General features: G+C 41.6%; 1 protein-coding gene across 4 annotated transcripts in view; it reads left to right on the forward strand.

Moving 5' to 3' along the window:
• LOC145353998 (AP-1 complex subunit gamma-1-like) overlaps positions 1-25,614 on the forward strand; it is a 116,054-nt gene that overhangs the window by 60,579 nt on the left and 29,861 nt on the right. For all 4 annotated transcript variants that reach the window (XM_080205066.1, XM_080205067.1, XM_080205068.1 and 1 more), the window contains 8 exons: positions 2,292-2,387; positions 4,825-4,905; positions 6,872-6,970; positions 10,648-10,703; positions 12,490-12,603; positions 17,267-17,407; positions 21,232-21,286; positions 21,396-21,518. In XM_080205066.1, coding sequence (XP_080061192.1) covers positions 2,292-2,387; positions 4,825-4,905; positions 6,872-6,970; positions 10,648-10,703; positions 12,490-12,603; positions 17,267-17,407; positions 21,232-21,286; positions 21,396-21,518 — 765 coding nt within the window. The remainder of the gene's footprint in view (positions 1-2,291; positions 2,388-4,824; positions 4,906-6,871; positions 6,971-10,647; positions 10,704-12,489; positions 12,604-17,266; positions 17,408-21,231; positions 21,287-21,395; positions 21,519-25,614) is intronic.

Genomic DNA, 25,614 nt, shown 5'->3' on the forward strand with positions numbered 1-25,614 from the left:
CTTGAATCGATTCCTGGTATATTTTCACCCACTATGTTCAACTGCCTTCATTCTCTTCCACCTCCTCGCCTCCAATCCCACTTACTCATGACATCCCAGAGAGGGCCAATTGAATGACTAGGGGAATAATCCAAAATCCTTCCCAAAGCTAGGAAGTCATAAAGTAAAGAAGTAAAACTTAGAATAATATGCAGCTGTGTTAGTAAAACTTTTATTTGCTAGTTTCAACCTGGAAAAGGAGCAGTGGCTAACTCAGTGGTGGAATACTGCATGAACAGGACAGGTTATTCAATTTGATATTGATATCTTTGAGCATAAGATTGAATCTGTTGAACATTTGGAGGGCTGAAGGGCCTGTTCCTGTTCTTATACCAGTGTTGTTGAATATACCAATGTTACAATCTTGCTATCATGCAAGCTAAATGTTGTACTGGATTCCCTTCTAACCCAATGGATAGCAGTGTCATTTGGATGTGGCATTGAGTTATACAGGTTAGGATTCTCCTGCTGGATTGTGCTGCAGTAGTTGTCCTCCATCTGGCAGCACAAAGGGGCTGTAACTGGCTTCAGTGGCTTCTAGTTTAAGGAGAGTTGAAATCAACCAGGGTGCCACATCCTGATATCCAATGATTTGTGCTTTGTTGGTGAGAAATATTTTTCAATGCCTGGTTGATGACCTGTTGACTCTGAGACCTCCAAATTCTATAGATGTTTGAGCCCAGAACTTGCGATCCTGGTGGCAGCAAAGCCCCAGAAGATGGCCGTTACTAAAGGGGAGGGAATGAAAGATCAGTCATAGCTACAAAGACAAGGGTTTTTTTTTGTGGCTATGACTCATCTTTCATTCCCTCACCCTACAGCATAAATATCTCCCACTTTTTATGCCTTTTAGCTTTGACAAAGGGTCATCTGGAGACTCCTTACAGATGCTGTCAGACCTGCTGAGCTTTTCCAGCATTTTTTCTTTTGGTTTCAGATTCCAGCATCAGCAGTAATTTGCTTTTAAACGCTGCATGAGAATGGCCAGGAAGTTTAAACCTCTGACAGGCAATTACCCCAGGATCCATCAGATACTGATTTTGAAGTCAGACTTCAGATGGTTGCGACTCTGTAAGCAGAATAGTAACCCAGGGAAAGTTTAAAAATATTAAAATCACTTCTACCTCTTGGGTAACTATAGTACTGACATTTGCCTGCTTTGCAGCAGCTAGTGCTGTAAAAAGGCTTCATTTCCTGCAGTGCTGTAGCTGTGTACCGAAGAGGCGGTACACTGCATATTTCTGAGCAGACCCAAGTCAAAGTTGGGCAAGAAATGTGAAGTTCCTGACTAAGAAAGTACAAAGGAGAATGGCAAGCCAACTGTGACTTCCACTCCATGGAAAGTCTGGGTCTCTGTCTATCTTTGTGAATAAAAAAAGGGCACTTTATCGAAGTGATTAAAGTCAGTTTGCACCATGGAATTGTATCCCAGAAAAAGTTGGTGTCTTGATGAAAATGTTGTAAGGAAAAAAAACTTAAGGTGTTCCCTGCTCTACTTTTTCACCCTAATAAAGATGGTATTTTACATTATTTTCCCAATGGCTGAGTTTATCCAATGAACATCTCAGCCATTCAGATTAGTCAGGCAAGGTTACTAGTCCATTGCTTGCTCCCTCGTAAATTAATTAATCTTTGCTGGAATGTTGGATTAGGAGCCCATCAAAGATGTCTGCTTGTGATTGCTGTCAAGTGATCCATCCAGAAAAATGGGTGTTGGATGGGACCAGGTTCAAGAGCCTTCTGAGCTGAAAAGCTGCCAGATTGAAAATCCTCCTGTTCGTTCTACTTTACACAACCTTCTCCCACTCCAAGTATAAGCATTATTTTAACCTAGAAGTAGCTCCTCACATTTTACTGGCATTGAATTCCATTTACTTATTTCACCACTTTAGCAGTACCTCCTTGCAGTTTATCTTTGGTCACAGACACATTTATAATGCTTCCTATTTGCTTAATGCCTGCAGATGTGGGTCGTATTCCCTTTAGTCTTGTATTCAAATAATTGACATGCACAATGAACAGAAGCGATCCCAGAATAGAATTGTGGTACACAACCACCCACTTCCAGTTGCTCTGAGAAACTGCTTTGACTCTCACTCTGCTTCCTCCCATCAAAGGTTTTAATTACATTTGTTACTTCAACTGACATTGCAAGATTATTGAAATAAAGTGATCAATAAAACCAATATCATTTAACGTTTTTACAAGTTATGATTCAATAACATTGTAATATCTGTTTTCTTCAATCTTAGGTTGTTCCACAGCTAGTCAAATCCTTGAAGAATCTGATCATGTCTGGTTACTCCCCGGAACATGACGTGTCTGGAATTAGTGACCCTTTCCTTCAGGTATCTTACTAAATCTCCACTGAAGAAATATCCTTCTGATATTGTTTTTGTTTTCTTGGTCCTTTCAGAAAGCACTCAATACTTCTGGTGACCTGTATGTAGAGATGATAGTGGATGCCTTAGTAATTATTTATCAAAATTCGCTGGACTCCGGGGAAGTGCCGGAAGATTGGAAAACGGCTAATGTTACATTGCTGTTTAAAAAAAGTAGCAGACAGAAGGCAGGGAATTATAGGCCGGCTAGTTTAACGTCTGTAGTTGGAAAAATGCTAGAATCCATCATCAAAGAAGAAATAGCGAGGCACCTAGAAAAGAATGGTTTGATCGAGCAGACGCAGCACGGATTCATTAAGGGGAAGTCGTGTTTGACGAATTTATTGGATTTCTATGAGGATGTGACTAGTGCGGTACACTGAGGGGAACCGGTGGATGTGGTGTTTTTAGATTTCCAAAAGGCGTTTGATGAGGTGCCTCTCAAAAGGTTGCTACAGAAGGTTAGGGTGCACGCAGTTCGGGGCAAGGTGTTAGCGTGGATAGAGGATTGGCTGTCTAATAGGAAGCAGAGAGTTGGTATCAATGGGTGCCATTCTGGTTGGCGGTTGGTGAGTAGTGGAGTGCCGCAGGGATCGGTGCTGGGGCCTCAACTATTTACCATTTATATAGATGATCTGGAGGAGGGGGCTGTGTGTAGGGTGATGAAATTTGCTGATGACACGAAGATGAGTGGAAAAGCAAATTGTGTGGAGGGTGTGGAAAGTCTGCAGAGAGATCTGGATAGGTTGAGCAAGTGGGCGAGGACCTGGCAGATGGAGCATAATGTTAGCAAGTGTGAGGTTATCCACTTTGGCAGAAATAATAGTAGGAGGGATTATTATTTAAAAGGCGAAAAGCTGCAGCATGCTACGGTGCAGAGGGATCTGGGGGTCCTTGTGCACGTGTCGCAAAAACCCAGTCTGCAGGTGATCAAGAAGGCGAATGGAATATAAAAGTAGGAAGGTCTTGTTGCAGCTGGAGTACTGTGTGCAGTTTTGGTCGTCGCACTTGTGGAAGGATATATTGGCCTTGGAGGGAGTGCAGAGGAGGTTCACTAGGCTGATACCGGAAATGAGGAGGTTGGACTGTGAAGAGAGACTAAATAGACTGGGTCTGAACTCATTGGAGTTTAGACGGATGAGGGGGGATCTTATAGAGACGTATAAGATAATGAAGGGGATGGATAGGGTAGAGGTAGAGAGATTCTTCCCACTTAGAGGATTGGTTGTCAAATAGGAGGCAGAGAGTGGGGGTTAATGGGTGCTATTCGGATTGGCGGTTGGTGACTAGTGGAGTGCCCCAGGGGTCGGTGCTGGGCCCTCAGCTATTTACCATTTATATAGATGATCTGGAGGAGGAACCGAGTGTATGGTGTCGAAATTTGCTGATGACACCAAGATTGGGGGAACGGCAAATTGCGCGGAGGGTGTGGAGAGTCCGCAGAAGGATGTAGATAGGCTGGGCGAATGGGCCAGGAACTGGCAAATGGAATTTAATGTTGGCAAGTGCGAGGTGGTCCACTTTGGTAGGAATAATGGTAGGAAGGACTATTACTTACGTGGAGAAAAACTGCAGCAGGTGACGGTGCAGAGGGACCTTGGGGTCCTTGTGCATGAGTCGCAAAAACCCAGCCTGCAGGTGCAGCAGATGGTCAGGAAGGCGAATGGGATGCTGGCCTTCATAGCGAGGGGGATTGAATATAAAAGTAGGGAGGTCTTGCTGCAGCTGTGTAGGGCATTTGTGAGGCTGCAGCTGGAGTACTGTGTGCAGTTTTGGTCGCCGCACTTACGCAAGGATATTTTGGCCTTGGAGGGAGCGCAGAGGAGGTTTACTAGGCTGATACTGGAGTTGAGGGGGTTGAGCTATGAGGAGAGGCTGAATAAACTAGGCTTGTACTCGTTAGAGTTTAGAAGAATGAGGGGAGATCTCATTGAGACATATAAGATGATGAATGGGATGGATAGGATAGAGGTGGAGAGACTCTTCCCGCTCAGAAAGGACAGTAGGACTAGGGGGCACAGCCTCAAGATAAAGGGGGGGAGTCGGTTTAGAACGGAGTTGAGGAGGAACTTCTTCACTCAAAGGGTGGTGAATCTCTGGAATTCTCTGCCCGTTGAAGTGGTGGAGGCTGCCTCGCTAAATATTTTTAAGACGCGGGTTGATGGGTTTTTGCTAAGCGAGGGGATTAAGGGTTATGGGGAGAGGGCGGGAATGTGGAACTGAGCCACGACAGATCAGCCATGATCTTATTGAATGGCGGGGCAGGCTCGAAGGGCTAGATGGCCCACTCTTGCTCCTATTTCTTGTGTTCTTATGAATGAAAGCTACTGCCTGAAAAGCTGTTCTCCTGTTTCAGCTGCTTACAGTTTCTGCAAATTGACATGTGTTTGTTCCTATTTCACAGGTCCAGATTTTAAGGTTGTTGAGAATGTTGGGGAAAAGTGATGATGAAGCCAGTGAACAAATGAATGATATTCTTGCTCAGGTGAGCAGCATGATCGATGCATCCAGAGCAGAGTATGACTGCCAAGGGGAACTTGCCTCTGGCTACAAAAACAAAAGACTGGAAAGAAAAGGATCATTTTGTTATAAAATCTAATCCTCATCTTTGTAGATGTTTGAATGATCAACTTTCAATGGGTTTTATCACGGGTGTGGTATGACCGTCAGTGTGTCTTGCTCCCCAAGGGATTCGAGGGACTTCCATTCCTGAAATGCTGATACCAAGTCCCAAATATTCCTACCTTTTAACTCCTGATGTAATGTGGAAGTAGTCCCTTTGAGTGAGTCAGCATTCAGCATATGTGGCAATCTCAACCTAGAGGCTTCTTATCAGCTACATTTGACCCGTACCTCCCAATTCAATTTTGACCCAAATTTCTCTGTTAATTCTACAAAATCATTAAGATTTTCATGATTTCAAAATTTTTCTCATCGGGTCAGAATATTTTAAATGTTTTTACTTTCTATTGTTCAAAGCCTTGCTGATTTTTTTAATCCTGTGTTCCTGATTCTACCTATGATTTCCTTCATTGTATACTTCAGAGCCCCAGGAACAGCTGCTAAGGAAAGGCTGTTTGCCCATTCATAAAGTAACAACTGAATATCAACAGTTTTTGCAAAGTGTTTGTGCATCTCCCTGGACCTGGGAATGCTCCTCTTGTAATTTCCAGCAGCGTGACTGGGTTTGAACTCCGCCCAGAGGCGAAAGCTTATTTTCACCCAATTTGTTTCCACTTCCAAACTAGCAATAAAGATTGAGGAAAATTATTGTCGGACTGGAAATAAGCAGAAATGTCAATCTTTTTATGCACGTTTTAAGCTTCTGCGAGCGAATGATGGTATGCTTTTCTAGCCACTGAAGCCCCTATTGATCAAAATTGGATTAGATTGCTTTGAAAGTTTTCACTGCTATGTAGATAAACATTTGAAGCCAGATGAGGGGAGTGTATAGGAAAAGAGTTTTGGATTTCTATTTGAAGAGCTGGCTCAGACGAGAGAAGAAAGGAGCTCCTGTGCCATAAGCTTGCATATTTCTAGATGCAATTATGCTCCTGCCCTCTCAAATAACCCTGAATGCTCCTCTGTGTCAAGTTATCTGATCTTATTCTTGGTAACACTTGAAATATAACAATAATCCTCCTCAAGGGAAGGGAAAATCAGTAGTTCCCACTTCAGAAAGTTTACCCCTGGCAGGATCAGGCTTGGTTGTGATTCTCCCTGACCAGGTAGCCTTTCAGCACTCCCAGTGATGGCACAAGAGATGAATGATGGACATCAAACTATACTGGAGATCAAACTCTTCAAGAGGAAAGAGAAATGGGGAAATAACTTGTCCCTAGACATCTCTTGTTTTATTTTTTGCTGTAATTTTTTAAAGTTTTTTTGGGGGTGGAATCAGTATTAATTTACTGAGGGGGAGAGTGTGTTGGTAATTTGAAGTGAAGACACTGAAACTTGTTTTCAGTATTCAACTGTGTCACTATTTTATTAAAATAGATATCTGGGAATAACATTTGTGATTCAAAAAATGCACTATATTGGAGCATTATAGGATGAGATTTTTTTGAAATGGTATTGTAAACCACTCCACTTTACAAGATGTTTGAACTCTGAGCATGTCTGTGAAATCAGAGCCTGATAATTGTTTACAATGTTCCTTGTTCAGTGAGTTTCTGATTACAGTCCCCCTCTATTCTGACACTTCAGGCACAAACTACACAAGTTGTGTCTGCAGTGAGGTTGTGATGCAGAACTAAGAGTCAAGTTTATTCAAAATGACCAGTCGCTGATTGCTAGAGAGCTTTGCTTAGTGAGTGTATTCAGATATGTAACTATTCAAGCTTGAATAAATGTAACAGTCAGCCATGTCCTACATATTTTCCTAATTTGTAAAGTGGGACCTTTTAAAATTGTTGTAATTTTGTTACATTATGGTATTTTCATTTTAGGTTGCAACCAACACTGAAACCAGTAAAAATGTAGGCAATGCTATTTTGTATGAAACTGTGTTAACAGTAATGGATATCAAGTCTGAAAGTGGATTGAGGGTAAGTGAGAATTACTTGTTACTGAAGTTATCTTGTTTCATAACATACTGAGGCCACTGATTAAATCATTCTAACCCTAAACGGAGCAATCACCTGATCCTGTTATTCTGCTCCTGGCTTAGAGGAATCTAATATCATTGTGTTCCAGCAGTACATAGCTTTGAAAAAAACTGACCCTTCCGATGGCTATTGGTCATCTGTAAATAAAACTGTTAAGATCTCAAATTTGATTCCATTCTTTGTTGAGTTTGTTGAACTCGGCTGGTATATCAGTTGGAATGATACATTTGGCCTTGACATTTCTGCACAAGAGAAAAAGGGATATTAGCCAGTATTGCTACTTCTGCTTCTTTAGTGTATGTATGGAGAGTGTAAATGACTGAGCAAAGCTGGAACTTTGTTGTAATATCAAACTTAAGTCACTCACTTCTGGGGCATGCATGTAAACTGTGGCTGCTTGAATAAAGCATAGAGAGCTACCTTGGCACGATTGTCAGCAATAGCTGGACGAGTTTCTACCATGGTTGTCACTTTACCAAATTTATGCTCTGAGTATGAATATCACCAAATGTATATTCCTTGCAGGAATATCTGCAATAGGAATAAGGGCAAATGTGATTTAGCAAACAAGGCAATGTGACAACCATGGTAGAAACTTGCATCCTACACTTCATAGCAGCGCTCTCAAGCAATGGAGAGAGAGGATGGGATAATAATGTAAATCACCTCCATCATGCTGTAGTTGATATTGAGGAAAGCACTATCAAAGGTCTGCTTTCCAAACAAAGATGACAAAAATACAGAAGTATTAATGAAAATAACATTTTAAATTTGAGAATAATGGGCAATTTGCAAAAGAATCTCTAGATCAAAGGATGCTATTTATGGTGATAGTGAAACTTACCTGTTGTTTGAGCCCCACGTGAGGTTAATAATTGCTACCGAATACATGGCTTTTCCCTAACTTGCTCCCCTCCTTTGCCAGTGGTGGAATGCAGTTCCATGGGTGTCAGTAGCCTTAGAATCATGAAGATTATTGCACAGAAAGAAGCCATTCAGCTCATCATGTCCACACCAGCCAAAATGGAGAGACATAAAGAAACTAGTCACTTGCTTTAATCACACTTTTCAACAGCTGGCCTGTAGCCTTGCAGGCTACAGCACTTCAGGTGCAAAACCAGGCACTTCAGCCTCAACCACCAATTCAGGCAGGGAATTCCAGAAGCCCACCACCCTCTGGGCAAAAAAAGTTTTTCTTCATGTCCCCTCTAATCTGTTTACCCATCACCTTTATGCCTTCTGGGAATTGAGCCCTCACTAGGGAAAATGGGTCTTCCCGTTCTACTGTCTGGACCCCTTATTGTGTACAGCTCTATCAGATCACCCATTGGCAGTCTCTTCTAAGGCAATCAATCATACCTATCCAATGTTGTCCCATAGTTACAATTATCAAGTCCTGGCAACATTCTTGTTGATCTCTTCTTTGCTCAGAAATTATGTCCTTCCTGTAAAGTTGATGACCAGAACTGTATCCAGATTCCAGCTGTGGCTTAGAAGGACAAGGACAGCAAATAAATGGGAACACTTGCCACCTGCATTTTTCCCTCCAAGCCACTCGCCACCCTGATTTGGAAATATATTGCCATTCCTTTGCGGTCACTGGGTCAAAATTCTGGAATTCCCCCCTAACGGTATTGTGGATCAACCCACAGAACATGGATTGCAGCGGTTCAAGAAGCTCACCAACATCTCTCAAGGACAGCTAGGGATGGGCACTAAACGCTGGCCAGCCAGCGATGCCCATGTCCCATAAATGAATTTAAAAAAACTTCTCTCGTTTTGTTTGCCCTCCCCAAATGCATTACCTCACACTTGTCCAAATTGTATTCTTTTTGCCACTCAACCAAACCATTGATATAATTCTGGAGAAAACAACTATTCTCTCTGTGATCAACTATACATCCAGTTTATGTTATCTGCTTAGTTCCTAAATCATGCCTCCCAGTTTTAGTCCAAATCATTAATATGTACAACAGACAGCAAAGTCCTGTGGAACACTGCTGAAATCAATTTCTATTTGCAAAAACATTCTTTGGGCCATTATACTTGTCACTGAGCCAATTTTGGATCCAAGTTGTCATCTTCCTGTGTCCCATGGGATTTCAATATTCTGCCCAGTCTGCTAGGTAGGATCTTGTCAGATGTTTTACTAACATCCACGTAGCCACCATCTACTATTTCACCACTTTCATCAATCCTCCACCTTACTATTTCAAAAATTATTTGCATTGAATATGTGATCTTTTAACAAAACCATGCTATACCTGATCAATCCTTGTGTTTCCAAGTATCCTGTCTCGCAGAATTGTTTCCAATAACTTGCCCACCACTGAAGTCAGACAAATTGGCCTATAATTTTCTGGTCTATTTGCGTCCTTTTAAAATGACCATTCTGAGCATTCACTATTACCTCCCTGGCTTCTTTCAACAGGCTGGGATATAATCCATCCAACCCTGATCTATCCAGATTCAAAGATGTCAGTCCCTGCTGTATTCCCCTCATTTATGCTTGTTGTATATTTCACACTCCTTTAACTGGGATGTCTACACCATCAGCTCTTTAGTAAAGATACAATATTTGTATACCAGTTGATATTAGGATGTTTGAAGTCTTCAACAATTACTACCCTATTGTTTATGAACTCATGCCTACATCGTGATGTTCTAATTTCCTTCCACTGCCTGTAGTATACTTTTAGCAGCCTGGCTGCTCCTTTTTTCAGTTTCTGAGCTCAAACCACATGGCTTCATTTCATGCTTCATTTAGTATATCGTCCTTCCTCACAGATGCAATTATTTCTTTAACCAATAATGCTACATAGCCACCTTTTTATACTCTATCCTGTCTGAAAACTCTACATCCAGGAAAGCTGTTGCCATTTTTGCACCTTTTTAAGCTAAGTTTCTATTATAGTGATGATACCACGCTGCCATGTACACATCTGTGTCCTCAGCTCATTGGCTTTACTTGATATACTCCTTGCATGTGCATATATACTTTCTAACATGCCAAATTCCTGTGCTGCATTTTTCAGAGTAAGAAGTCTCACAACACCAGGTTAAAGTCCGGCAGGTTTATTTGGTAGCAAAAGCCACTCGCTTTTGGGTCTCTGACCCTTCGGGTGAGTGAAGAGTTCCGATCACACTCACCTGACGAAGGGTCAGTGGCCTGAAACCTGGTGGCTTTTGCAACCAAATAAACCTGTTGGACTTTAACCTGGTATTGTGAGACTTCTTACTGGTTTACCCCAGTCCAAAGATGGCATCTCCACCTCTCAATTTTCCCTTCAGTTCCAATCTTCCTGCCAATCTCGTGTAAACTCCTGGCCCCACGAACAGCTCCAGCAAATCTTCCCTGCAAGGATGTTTGGCCCAGTCCTATACTTTGTTATAGTGAGTGTATACAAACTGATCAAATGTTGTATGGAACAAAGAAGTGCTGCTAGCACTTGTGAAGCAATAACCTGTGTGTGTCACCACCTTCAGGCAAGACCGCAGTTCAATAAAGCACTTAAGTGAAACAGATGGTAGCAATTGATTAATCTTTTTATTGAATCATATGTCCATTGTAAATGATGTAATAACCAAAGTTTTTTTGTGTTTTTTTTTATTCTCAGGTTCTAGCTGTAAATATTTTGGGTAGATTTTTATTAAACAATGATAAAAATATTAGGTAAGTCTTACTAGAAATGTGTTAAATGAAAACTGTAATTTTGCTTTCCAGTTTTTACCCAGTTTTTCCTGGGTAAAAGTAGTAATGGGAACCTCAATCCTGTGCTATCTAACGTTGCTGGCTGCTGGACCACAATGTTGGCGAAGCATTACAGTTAGCACACCGTTGGTAATAGTTAATCAAATGTTTTTCCTTTAACTCTGGCAGTTCATCATCGTAAATACCTTGATGTATTAAAATATGAAATGATTAAACTGATAACATATAGAGGATTCTGTGATATTAATCATAATTTAAAAATGTGAAATTAAATTATTAGTGGTAGGTTTAAAGTATTATTTCAGTTTTACAAGATGTGGTGTAAATTGGAACCAAAAACTTGTAAACTGCATACAGTTTGATCACCTTTTGTTCAGTTTCTGTTGTTAATTAGGGGTTAATCGTGTCCAGTATCTTTTCAATTTGTCACTGACCTTGTTATCTGTATGATTAACCTATAACAAGACTTTGAGAAGTGTGTAGGTGTGAGAACAGCCTTTTGTAGATTACTCATGTGTTAACTTCACATAGACAAAGGAAGGACCTGACAGTTTAATGGTGGTCGGATTGAACCGTAAACAGCTGTACACAAAGGCCACCTGGGTAGGTGATGGTGTTGAAAGGAATATGACCTAGAATAGAAAAAACTAGCACTTGTGCAACAGTTATAAAGTCTTTGACTGTATATACATTTATGCAAGTGACTTGAGTTTAAAGATTTGGTAGATCAAGCAGAATGTGTATAACTGAATTTTTTGACAGTGTATGAGAGTCGTGATTTAATAATAATTGGGACGGAAAAAGCAATGCACAAAAGCTAATTGGTGGGAAAGAAACCTGAAATTAGAGGCCTGATTAGTCCCAATGATCTTATTGTTATCATGTGGAACCTCCAGGTTAAAAACTCTCATGCTGTTGTTAAATGTGTGTTTGATCATTGTCAATATTAGCTATCATCATAGCTTGATAAATATATGAATCTGTATCTGTAATGCTCAAAATCCTATTATTTTGAGTATCTCGTAAGTAGGAACATGCGCCTGCAAAAAGCCCCAATTTGGCTAGGGCAGACAACTCAAGGGGAAGGAATCTTGAAGACCATGAATGTGGTCTACCCCAATGTGGAGCACCCCATGCTACCGCATGGAGTTATTCAAGCGAGGGCAAACATGTTAAGGTATGCAGTGGAGTAAAGAATAGTAGGTGTTGATGGGGTGAAATGAAGTGAATAGTGGAAGGTCATATGGAATGTAAACAATCAGATTGAACTTAACATCTTATTACTATGTTACAAATTGTGTAAGGTAAGGCAGACGTCTCTCTGCTGTATAAATACAATTGGGTACATGTTGCTTTCTACTGAACCAGCGACCATCCCATATAGAACTACAAGTTGGCTCCTCTTCATGTTTGACAACTATAGTGTTTAAAAATTCCTACAAAATTAATATCCATCCTTTTTTGTAACTGAAGGACACCCAGAATCTAGCTGGGTTTCCTTTCACAAAATATCCAAATACAGAATGGTCTTTAATTTACTGTAACTCAATGAGTTGGGTTCCCAGCATCAATGCACGGAATTTTTTTGTCGACCAGACAGTTCCTTTTTTTTAGCTATTCTCAGTCTGTATGACAGAAGTCTTGTTCCTGTATTTTGATCATATGCATGCTTTGTGGGACCAAACAACTTCTTCTTTCTAAAACAGTTTATTCTTGTGCTTGAAGTTTTTACGTTCTTTCACTGAAGGTACGTTGCATTGACGTCACTATTGAAGATGGTGCAGACAGACCACAATGCGGTTCAGAGACACCGGAGTACAATCGTGGATTGCCTTACAGACCTTGATGTCTCTATTAAAAGGTGATAGTCAAGTGACTTGAAAAGCAGAACTTGATCTATTGGTAAAGGATTAATTTCAGTTTCTCCACTAACACAATCCCTTAATGGAATGCTTTTTTTTTCGGTTTCAGTGAAAGAATGTGAATTAAACTATTTTGTGTTTTAGCTAAAAGTTTTTCTGTTGATAATGTACTATCTTAACACCGGTTTTCTTCCTGGAGTAAGAAAGAATTGTCTTGTTTTTCTCTTTGCCTGCTGCTGGCATACAGGTGGCCTTTAAGTATTTTACCCATGTGCCTTGTTGCTCATGAGTCTGCAGTCTGATTCGTTGCAGACTACTTGGTCATAGAGGGCATCACGGAATACTTTCCAGCAGGAGTGATCAAATATTGTGCTGGAGTCAGAACTCAAGTTAATTTCCCTCTTTCTTCAATATCTTGGAACACAGATTTATTTTTGTATTTTCTGTCACTTTGCCTGAGATTAGATAACTCATTAGAGACTTGGAATTGAACCTGACACCTCCAAGCCTACATTTCATCCTGTAATTACCCACAGAGCTCTGGACAAAATGGAGATAAGCACATTATATGTGAAACTTGATGAATTTACCTCTAACCGGTCCCCTCCGGTTGTGCACACTTGTATCTGTATCACACTTGTATTTTTCCTTCCCCAGGATATGGGTGTTGCTGTCTAGACCAACATTTATTGCCCATCCTTTATGATCCTTTCTCACCTGCCTCAGAATATTCCTCAACGCTGACATTAGAAACGTACCCACACTTCACATGTGAAATGCCACTTCCTAAGCCAGCTATTCCTGTACTGTATTGAGCAGACTCATAGTTTCTGCCAAATATAAGGCAGTGTTATGTCGATCCACACCAGCTGAGTAAAAATTGGGCAAAAGTCATCTTGCATGACATCCTCAGCAACTGCAGACTTTAACCATTTTAGATCTGGGTTGCACACAAACCTATGTCTCAGAAATTAAAACTGTCATTAAATTCTTTGATTATATTTTACTTTTCAAATTATTACTCTTCTTTTGAAAGGTCAAATTAGCAGCAATCAGTCACAAGTGATTGTTCCAAGGAACAAACTTTATCAGCCTTATCCAATCACCCTTGGATAGGGACTCCATAATGCTTTGTTCACACTAGAGTATGTCAGTGAGGCTTCCCTAGCACTAACCTGTACAAGTTTTGAAATTATTTGAGTAAAAACAAGCAAGTGAAACAAAAAGAGCTTAACAGTAATAGTGCATCAGCACATTAGGTCCATGTAAAGACTGATGGTTTTAAAAATGCCAAAAACTCTGTCTGATTGCACTTATGAAAAGTAAACAAACTAGAGCAAAATATGTTTGATCTAATTGCCATTATAATAGACATATTTACAAGGTAACCGAGAGTGAGAAATAATATTCCAGGATCCACAATATTTAAAAAAACAAAAAGGCAAAATGGAAAAGGAAGAGGAATAGCCTGGATGATGAGGGATGACGGAAGGCAAGTAGAAAGAAGGGATCTTGGTGAAGAGGATCAAGAAGTGGGATAAGTGGGAAATTTTCAAAATGTCATTTAAGTTGTAGTCCTGCAGAGATCAGTCTTGGATGCTTAGCTATTCACTATTTTATATTCATGATTTAAATAAGGTGACAGAGATTTATCCAAATTTGTTCCCATCAAATGTTAGATGGGAATGTAAGCTATGACGAGGCTGTGAAGAGATGTAGACAAGTTAATTGATTCAGCACCAAGGTAGTAGATGGAGTATAAAGTGGGGAAGAGAGGTAATTCACTTGGGTAGAAAGAAAAGAACAAAATATTTCTTGAAAGACCAGATTCTGTAAATAGCGATGTTCAGAAGGACTTAGATGTACTAATATAGCAACAACAGAGTTAGCATACAGCTACAGTAAACAATTAGGAATGCAAATAGCAAGTTTATCTTATTGCAAGGGAATTGGAGTACATTAATTAAGGGAGCCTTGCTATATTTGTGCAGAGCTTTGGTGAGATCGTATCTGGAATACTATATGCAGCTCTGGTCCCCATATTAGGGAAGGATACACTTGTATTAGAGACAGTACAGCAAAAGCTTCACTAGGTTGGTTTCAGGGCTGAGAGTTTAGAAGAATGAGAGATGAGCTCATGAAACACACATTTCTTAAGGGGCTTAACAGAGTAGACATAGAGGTTGCTTTACAAACCAGGGGCACAGTTTCCAGATAGCAAGTCATACGATCCCTATAGTGCAGAATGAAGCCATTTGGCCCATCGAACCTGCACCGTCAACAATTCCACCCAGGCCCTATCTGTGTAACCCCAAGTGTTTACCCTGCTAATTCCCCTGAAACTACAAGGCAATTGACCATAGCCAATCATTCAGGGCTCAAACTTGAGGAAATTTCTTTCCTTGGGTTGTGAATCTTTTGAATTCTTACCCCCACAAGGTTGTGGATTCTTGATTTAATATTTTTAAGACTATCATAGATAGGCTTTTGGCCTCTGAGAATTGCAGGATATGGGATTAAATGGAAAAGTTGGATTGAGTCAGAGACCAACCACAGTTGTATTGAATAGCAAAGCAGGCTCAAGGGGCTGCATGATCTGCTTATGATTTTTGCATTATGTTCAAACTGCATACCAGAGGTTTGGATCAATACAGTGCAAGTCTGGAGGAAATTGAGCAGGCCACCAAAATTATTCGGAGAAGTATTATAGACTATTTTGGGTTGATGTCTGCGTTCTCCATTGTCAACAGTAGGCAAGATAAACAATTGCAACTTGCATTTGTGTAGTACATCTGTGTGAGCGATCTAAAAGGTCCATCCACTGATTCCTTTGTAGAAGGAAGGTGTGGAGAAGACCAGTGATATGGCATCTTTTCAAGGTAGGTGTGCTTTTAAGGTCATTACCTACCACTGCACCGGCTTGATTCTTACAACTCCTGAACAAAGTTCATGTATGAATTTTTGGGTACTCACATTTTCAATACAGTTCCTCCAAAGAAATTGAAGAATGTTTTAAATGAAGAATTTGGTTCCCTGAAAAATCCATCTGTCATTTTAGATTCACAGGTATCCATGCTCCATTGTATAATCATACATACCAGTCAGTAAAACGACCAAGGAGCTATTGGGAAGTGCTTCTCCTTGCTTCTTTCCTCACCACTCTCAGATGATTGGGATTAGGACTTCCCCATGGAAAATTTCCAGAGACATCTTAACACTCAACTTACTCAAAATTTTTCATGTTCACCTCAGGAAGTCCCATTTACAGACTAATGTCCTCCCCCAAGATTCATACATAAATCACAGTAGAGCAGCTCTATTTGACATGAATGCTGCCATATGAGCAAATCCCAAATGGCAAGTTATCAGCATACTTTCCAAAATAAATGGTTTGGGGGATCTGTCTAACATCAATGAAACCCTTCCTCTCGTAATCCAGCCACAGATTTGATAGATATCCGTGAGTACCATCACGTAGGGTAACCTGATCTGCTCTTTCCAAACATTAATGAAAATAAGTCTGTGCAGTTGATCACAAGGGTGGCACAGTAGCACAATGGTTAGCACTGTTGCTTCACAGCTCCACGGACCTGGGTTCGATTCCCGGCTTGGGTCACTGTCTGCGTGGAGTTTGCACATTCTCCTCGCATCTGCGTAGGTTTTCTCCGGGTGCTCCGGTTTCCTTCCACAGTCCAAAGGTGTGCGGGTTAGGTTGATTGGCTATGTTAAAATTGTCCCTTAGTGTCCTAAGAGGCATAGGTTAGAGAGATTTACGGGTAAATGTGCAGGGATATGGGGGTAGGGCCTGGTTGGGATTGTGGTCGGTGCAGACTTGATGGGCCAGATGGCCTCTTTCTGCACTGTAGGGTTTCTATGATTCTATGAAACGGTTTGGAAAAGCATGCTAACAAGTTTACGGAGTTTGCTCGCAAAGACCTAAAAAATTGTAGATAAAGGAAATCAGAAGAGGCACAGCATTTGGGGATGGTCAGAAAACACTTCCTGCTTGCCCACAGTGTTACAAGGTCATTCCATTCTTCAAATGGTGTGCATCATTCATGCTTTACAGTCAAATGTATCAAATCATCAGAGGTTTGACTTTGAAATTGCTAATTAGTTAGTTACCATTTTGGCTGAAGATAAAACTGAGGCAACTGGGATTTTATTTAACACAGGAGAAGCAGACTGTGTGCAACTCCATTCATCAGTAATGTCATACTGTGCATGGGCTTTCCAGAGGCACTTTCTCTTGATGTGTGCATGGGATTTATATCATTCAGAGAATAAAATAGACTCCGCAAAGCTGTCTTGGTTGGTTTGTAATTATTGCCATGTGTACACTGTTCCTATTCCAATGAATATACTGTGCAAAATTGCTAGTCAATAGCATGGAATTAAAAACAAGCCATATTCTGTCATTTAACTAGATTCCTTTGTTGTTGGTCTGTTTCTCTTGATTTTTGAAGGGAAAATTGCATGAGAGAAAATCCCAAACATCCTCTAGTGGCAGGAAATGGTATTGAAGCAAACTGCACCATCTATCTTTAAACTTCAGAAGCCTTGTTGAGGTCGTACTTGTTTAATTTTTGTGAATAGAGTTTATATATTTATTACATACTTTGTTTCAGTTTTAATTCAAATCTTTTTGTCTGTATCACAAAGGCGTGCAATGGATCTGTGCTTTGCCTTGGTTAATGGCAGCAATGTCCGAGGAATGATGAAAGAGCTGCTCTACTTCTTGGACCACTGTGACCCAGAGTTTAAAGCTGACTGTGCTTCTGGAATATTTCTAGCAGCAGAAAAGTAAGTGAGAGATAGAAAATCATAATCCTAGGCAGAATCCACTGTTTTGGAAATGCTGTCTGTTTTTTTTGTTTTTATATCAGCCTAATATACTCATACAGCCAGGATGTAACCATAGAATGTTGGTTTGTTTTTGATCTAAGTGTGCTTTCATCTGATAAAACTTTGTTAGTGTCCAATGAATATACATCTTTGAATCTTAACTCCTTATTGAATGATAGCCTTTGTCTTGTGATTCCTGTGATTAAAATCAGTCAATCTTTGGTTATATTTGTCTTACTTAAATTTACCTCCAAATCCCTATACTGTGCAGAGTACTGTGTACTCTACCAAGTCCAGGCCAATATATATGTTGGTATCTGCATGTTGAGTAACCTGACATAGCTTTCCTAGGGAAAGCAAGTACAATATAAGTGAATTTATTCTGCTGCCTCATTTATCTGTTTTACATGCTGGTAATCTGGGTCCTAGCTTGTAGTCAAAGATCTTTATCAGCCCAAATCTAAGGTTCTGTGGACCGATAAAGTGCCACAAATGCCTTTATTTAGCTCAGGCTCCCTAACTATTGAGGCAGAATCATCCATCCTGGTCTTTGCTGCAACCTCTGACCTAACCCAGGGATTCATGCTCAGGAAACTAGTCAGACCACAAAGAACATTGACACCAGAGCCTTCAAAGGTATTCCTGCTATCGCTCCTGCCCTTTATGCACCTCCAGTGAAGGTCAGCAGGAGGCCTGGAAATAACCCATACCCCATCGTTGCTATACATCTGGAAAAATGCTGAAACGTATTTGGAAATCACCATTTAATCCTCTTCCAATTTGAGACAACTGAGAACTGCCAGGTACATTCACCATGGATGTAATCTAGGACAGGCACAAGAAGAAAACTCAACAAAAGCTTCCAACAGCTGGAATACACATTCTACAACATTTCAACTTTACCATGCAAAAAATACACTTCCTCCTGGATCCAGCTTGGCTGCAAAGAACAAAGATGTGCACTGCCTCTACTGCCTTTTCCCTGTCTCCAGACACTGTATCTCCATTCCCTAAAAGACATTCCACAATACATCTTTATCCTTCTCTCCATTTTCCCTCATTTGGAAATACAGCAGAGAGGCTGAAGGAGGCCAGGCAATTGAGATTAAATCATGTGAAATGCAGATGGGCAGTAGAGACAGATTTAGTGTGCTATTGGTATATATCTTTTGTGACAAAGTAACGTTGCTTTTGTGAAATCACATTTACCCCTTAACATAAAAATGTAAGATAAATTCTCAAACCAATATAAGTGCTGCAACAAAATTTTGAATTCAGAAGGAGGCCCTAAGTGTCAGCAGTGTAATTAGTACTAAAACATTGATAACTACATCTCATAGCAAACAAACTTGTACAATAAGTGGAGAATAATATTATTGTATAATAATGAGGAGAGTTGTTTGATAGAGCAGACGCAGCACGGTTTCGTTAAGGGGAAGTCGTGTCTGACGAATTTATTGGAGTTCTATGAGGATGTGTCTAGGGCGGTGGATAGAGGGGAGCCGGTGGATGTGGTGTTTCTTGATTTTCAGAAGGCGTTTGACCAGGTGCCTCTCGAGGTTATTACAGAAGGTCAGGGTGCATGGAGTTGGGGGTAGGGTGTTAGCGTGGATAGAGGATTGGCTGTCAAATAGGAGGCAGAGAGTGGGGGTCAATGGGTGCTATTCGGATTGGTGGTTGGTGACTAGTGGAGTGCCCCGGGGTCGGTGCTGGGGCCTCAGCTATTTACCATTTATATAGATGATCTGGAGGAGGGAACCGAGTGTATGGTGTCGAAATTTGCTGATGACACCAAGATTGGTGGAACGGCAAATTGCGCGGAGGGTGTGGAGAGTCCGCAGAAGGATCTAGATAGGCTGGGCGAATGGGCCAGGAACTGGCAAATGGAATTTAATGTTGGCAAATGTGAGGTTGTCCACTTTGGTAGGAATAATGGTAGGAAGGACTATTACTTACGTGGAGAAAAACTGCAGCATACGACAGTGCAGAGGGACCTCAGGGTCCTTGTGCATGAGTCGCAAAAACCCAGCCTGCAGGTGCAGCAGGTGGTCAAGAAGGCGAATGGGATGCTGGCCTTCATAGCGAGGGGGATTGAATATAAAAGTAGGGAGGTCTTGCTGCAGCTGTATGGGGCACTGGTGAGGCCGCAACTGGAGTTCTGTGTGCAGTTTTGGTCGCCGCACTTACGCAAGGATATTTTGGCCTTGGAGGGAGTGCAGAGGAGGTTTACTAGGCTGATACTGGAGTTGAGGGGGTTGAGCTATGAGGAGAGGCTGAATAAACTAGGCTTGTACTCGTTAGAGTTTAGAAGAATGAGGGGAGATCTCATTGAGATGTATAAGATGATGAATGGGATGGATAGGATAGAGGTGGAGAGGCTCTTCCCGCTCAGAAAGGACAGTAGGACTAGAGGGCACAGCCTCAGGATAAAGGGGGGGCGGTTTAGAACAGAGTTAAGGAGGAACTTCTTCACTCAAAGGGTGGTGAATCTCTGGAATTCTCTGCCCGTTGAAGTGGTGGAGGCTGCCTCGCTAAATATTTTTAAGACACGGGTTGATAGGTTTTTGATAGGCAAGGGGATTAAGGGTTATGGGGAGAGGGCGGGAATGTGGAACTGAGCCAAGACAGATCAGCCATGATCTTATTGAATGGCGGGGCAGGCTCAAGGGGCTAGCTGGCCTACTCCTCCTATTTCTTATGTTCTTATGTAACTACTATTTAGAATTTTAACAATTGGATCATTCCAGTTAGGTGCTTGCAACAAAATATTGTTGAGCAAGGAAATGAAACATTAAATAGGATTGTTAGAAGGAGAAAGTTTTCTACTGGCACTCGTAGAAATATGGCATTATAAAGACAGCTGGTCTAATTTGGATTTGGTTCGATTTTTCCAGTTCTTGCCATTGGAATGTGCAGGGGGAGAAAGCCTTCTCTGATTTCCCACAATCGGGTACTGAGGGTCAAATTGCTTTGATGAAAATAGGAATATGTTTTGGTGCAGACCTGCCTCTACTCCCTTCGAGGTCTGCAATTTAGTTGACTGTTGTTGATGCTGATCTGTTGCTAAGTTGTGGCAGTCCCTGTCATTGGTGACACCAACAAGATGCTCCATGTTTCTGACCAAACGTTGGTGAGTCTGAAGAGCTGTAAACAGTAATCACACGCAATGCTGACCTGGATCCTGTCAGGCTTTTTTTTTTGGACCCAGTGACAACTAGCGCACACCACACTGAAAAGGAAGTGCAAGCAGAATAATGTCTCACTCACTGCCATTGGATGAAGTATTGTAATACTTCACACACTCCTGAATTTAATTATGTTGGAAGGGACAAGAAAATAAATATACCAGTCCCAGTCAACTTGAATCTCTCATTGTGGGCCAGTTAACAAGCCGATGCACTATCCATTCCTCTTGGTTTAGACATTTAGTTTACAAGGAGTCTAAAGTCTGAAGATATTTTCCAGCACTCAGTCTTTTGAGTATTTGGAGATTAAAAACCTGCGTACAATTCAATTCAGCTGCCCAAAAGGTAACTAACTCCCAGTCAGGTCAGTGTTGTCTTTGCATCTCCAAGCTGTTGCGTTCTCTGTTTGTTTATTATGTGGAAATGATGTATCAAAGATAGGAGAAAACTTGAACCGAAAGTTCTTCACTGAAGTCCAAATGTTGAATTTATATTGGACATTGCAGCTCTTTGACTCCACTACATTTTTTTTATTTAATCGGCTAAACACAGGCGCATCATGGCTAATTTGTGTGTTATGCATAATGTCTTTTCCAGATATGCACCAAACAAGAGATGGCATATCGACACCATCATGAGAGTCCTCACCACTGTATGTATTGCCTCCTAGCAATTGCCTCCAATTTTTGTTCCTTAGATTCTTAGAATGTTAATGGGGTAAATTTCACTGCTACAATATTTATTTTCCCTCTTCTCAACAGGCTGGTAGTTATGTTCGAGATGACTCAGTGCCTCTGTTAATTCAGCTCATCAGTAATGCAAATTCCCTTCATGCATACATTGTACAGAAGCTTTTTCAGGCTGTAAGGGTGGATATTTCACAGGTAGGTAATAATGATTAAGCAGCTCCATTGCAAGATTAATGGTCTGTTTTGGATTAGAGCCAGCATTAACAATGGGACGTTCAGAACATTGATGTAGAGATGATTGTCTATAAAAAATCTGAACTAATGTGGCAAATGCATACAAATGGTAGTTGTGTAAGGAGCTTAATGATTGATATTTAAATCCATTTTAGTTAATCTATATTAACCCAACCAAAATAACATTAATTAAGACATTCTGTTTATAAACCATTTAACTCTTAGTTTATTAGAGGTAACAAGAAATAGACACCAATAGATCCTGTAATACTTGTGCACAGTAAGAAGTCTCTCAACACCAGGTTAAAGTCCAACAGGTTTATTTGGTAGCAAAAGCCACTAGCTTTCGGAGTGCTGCTCCTTTGTCAGGTGAGTGGAAGTTCTGCTCACAAACAGGGCATATGAAGATGAAGTCAATTTACAAAATAATGGTTGGAAAGCCCGTCTTTATAGTTAATCAAGTCTTAAAGGGGCGGACAATGTGAATGGAGAGACTGTTAGGCATAGGTTAAAGAGATGTGTATTGTGTCCAGACAGGACCGTTAGTGAGATTTTGTGAGCCCAGGCAAGTCATGGGGGTTACAGATAATGTGACATGAACCCAAGATCCCGGTTGAGGCCGTCCTCGTGTGCGGAACTTGGCTATCAGTCTCTGCTCAGTGACTCTGCTGTCGTGTGTCATGAGGGCTGCCTTGGAGAACGCTTACCCGAAGATCAGAAGCTGAATGCCCGTGACCACTGAAGTGTTCTCCAACAGGAAGCGAACACTCTTGCCTGCTGATTGTCGAGCAGTGTTCATTCATTGTTATTGTAGCGTCTGCATGGTCTCCCCTCGGGAGCACCATGCCTCGGGACATCCTTTCCTGCAGCATATCAGATAGACAATGTTGGCTGAGTTGCAAGACTGTATACTGTGTACCTGATACCAGGACCACTCCTTGTCACAATGGAGGTCTAGGCACTCTACGCCAGCGTCCCCCACGACGATGACATTGCTGCAATTGCCTCAGTATTCAACGGCACCAACTGCCAGTCTCCAGATGCAGTTTTACAACTCATCAGCTTCATGCTGGACCACAATGTCTTCACCAGACCACAGAACAGCCATGGGGACCAAATTCGCACCTCAATATGCCAATGTCTTCATGCACAGATTCAAATAAGACTTCTTCACCGCACAGGACCTTCAACCGATGCTATACACGAGATACATGGATGATATTTTCTTTGGACTCATGGTGAACAATCACTGAAACAACTGTATGATGACATCATCAAGTTAATCCCACCATCAGATTCACCATGGACTACTCTCCAGAATTGTTTGCATTCTTGGACACGTGCATCTCCATCAAGGACGGTCACCTTAACACTCCACTGTACTGCAAGCCCATGGAAAACTCACAATGCTCCATTTCTCCAGCTTCCACCCTAAACATGTTAAAGAAGCCATCCCCTATGGTCATGCCCTATGTATACACAGGATCTGCTCAGATGAGGAGGATCGCAACAGACACCTCCCAGACACTGGAAGATGCCCTCATAAGAACAGGATATGGCACATGACTCATCGACAGTTCCAACACGCCACAGTGAAAAACCTCTGAAGACAAACACAGGACATGGTGGACAGAGTACCTTTTATCGTTCAGTACTTTCCCGGAGTGGAGAAGCTACGACATCTTCTCAGGAGCCTTCAACATGTCATTGATGAAGATGAACATCTTGCCAAGGCCATCCTCACACCACGACTGCTTGCTTTCAAACAACCGCACAACTTCACAGACCATTGTCCGTAGCAAGCTACCCAGCCTTCAGGAGAACCAGTGACCACGACACAACACAACCCTGCCACAGCAACCTCTGCAAGATGTGCCGGATCATCGTCAGGGATGCCATCATCTCACGTGAGAACACCATCTGGCAGGTATATGGTACATACTCTTGCAACTCAGCCAATGTTGTCTACCTGATACGCTGCAGGAAAGGATGTGTTGAGGCATGGTACATTGGGGAGACCATGCAGACGCTATGATAACGGATGAATGAACATTGTTTGACAATCACCAGGCAAGATTATTCTCTTCCTGTTGGGGAGCACTTCAGCAGTCATGAGCGTTCAGCCTCTGATCTTCAGGTAAGCATTCTCCAAGGTGGCCTTCACAAAACACGTCAACGCAGAGTCGCTGAGCAGAGACTGATAGCCAAGCTTTACGCACACGAGGATGGATCTTGGATTCATGTCACACTATCTATAACCCTCCCAATTGTCTGGGCTTGAAAAATCTCAACTGCCCTGGCTGGAGACAATACACATCTCTTTAACCTGTACCTAATGCTCTCTCCACTCACTTTGTCTGTACCTTTAAGACTTAATTACCTGTAAAGACTCACATTCCAACCATTATTTTGTAAATTGTGTTTGTGTCTTTATACGCCCTGTTTGTGAACAGAGCTCTCACTCGCCTGAGAAAGGAGCAGTGCTCCAAAAGCTAGGGGCTCTTGCTACCAATAAACATGTTGGACTTAAACCTGGTGTTGTGAGACTTACTGTATTTACCCTAGTCCAATGCTGGCATCTCCACATCATACTTGTGCATAACAGAGTAGCAAGGTGACTAAAGTAATTGTCTGTTACAATGGTTTGTCTAAATGTGAGCAATGCATAACTGCCTGACAAAATGAGATAATATAATTGAGCTCCACATTAGTACAACAGCAACTCCCTCTTCAGTGTTTGATTTTTTTTTTAAATTATTTCATGGGATGCCAATACTGCCCTTAAGATGGAGATGAGCTATCTTCTTGAACTGTTGCAGTCATAGAATCCCTACAGTCCAGTATACCAACCACAATCCCACCTAGGCCCTATTTCTGTAACCCCAGCTAATCCCCCCTGACATTAAGGGGCAATTTAGCATGGCCAGTCAACCTAACCCGCACATCTTTGGGCTGTGGAAGAAAACTGGAGCACCCAGAGGAAACCCATGCAGACATGGGGAGCGGTGCAAACTCCACACAGACAGTGACCTGCAGCTGGAATTGAACCTTGGTCTCTGGCGTTGAGGTAATAGTGTTAACCACTGTGGCACCGTACCAGAGTGCCACAGTTCCTGTGGTGTAGCTACACACACACTGGTGAGGGAGGGAGTTCTCCAGGATTTTGATCCAGCAACAGCAAAGGAACAGCAATATCATCCCAAGTCATGATCGTATGTGACTTCGAAGGATATTGCAGATGGTGGTGTTCCTATGATCCTGTTGCCCTTGTTCGTCAAGTTGGTAAAGGTCACGAGTTTGGAAGGTCCCTTTGTGAGTTGCTGCAGTGTATGTTGCATGTAGTAGACATTGCTGCCACTGTTCGCTGCTGGTGGAAGTGAATATTTTAAATTGGTGGACGGGATGCAGGCTGCTTTGTCCTGGATAGTATCAAGTTTCTTGAGTGTTGATCAAGTCACAGTGTTTCCAGGCATGTGAAGAGTTATCCCATCCTTGTGCTGACTTGTGCCTTGCAGATGGTGGATAAGCTTTGGGGAATCGAGAGGCGACTTAGTTGCCACATGGTTCCCAGCCTCTGAATCAGATGAGCTAAGTAAATGTAATGACTACAAGAACAGGTCAATTTTTGGTTATTGGTAACCCCAGGATGTTGTTAGAGAATCTGGTAATGGTAATACCATTGAATGTCAGTGGGGATAGTTAGATTCTGTCTTGTTGAAGAAGATCATTGCCTGACACTTTAAGACACAAATGATACTTGTCACTTGTCAGCCCAAGGCTGAATCTTGTTCCAATCTTCCTGCATTTGGGCACGGACTGCTTTGATATGAGGAGTTGCCAATAGTATTAAGGATGTGCAATCGTCAGTGAACATCGCCACTGTTGACCTTGTAATAGAGGGAAGGCTATTGACGAAGCAACTGAAGATGGTTTGGCCTAGGAGAAACCCCTGCAGCAATGGGACTGAAGTGATTGGTCTCCAACAGCCACAATTATCTTCCTTTGTGCTAGGTATGATTCACTTCAACTTCTGATTCCTATTGATTTAAATTTTGTC

The sequence above is a fragment of the Carcharhinus amblyrhynchos genome, chromosome 16 (assembly GCF_965287045.1).
Source record: "Carcharhinus amblyrhynchos chromosome 16, sCarAmb.v2.hapA, whole genome shotgun sequence".
NCBI classification, from domain to species: Eukaryota; Metazoa; Chordata; class Chondrichthyes; order Carcharhiniformes; family Carcharhinidae; genus Carcharhinus; species Carcharhinus amblyrhynchos.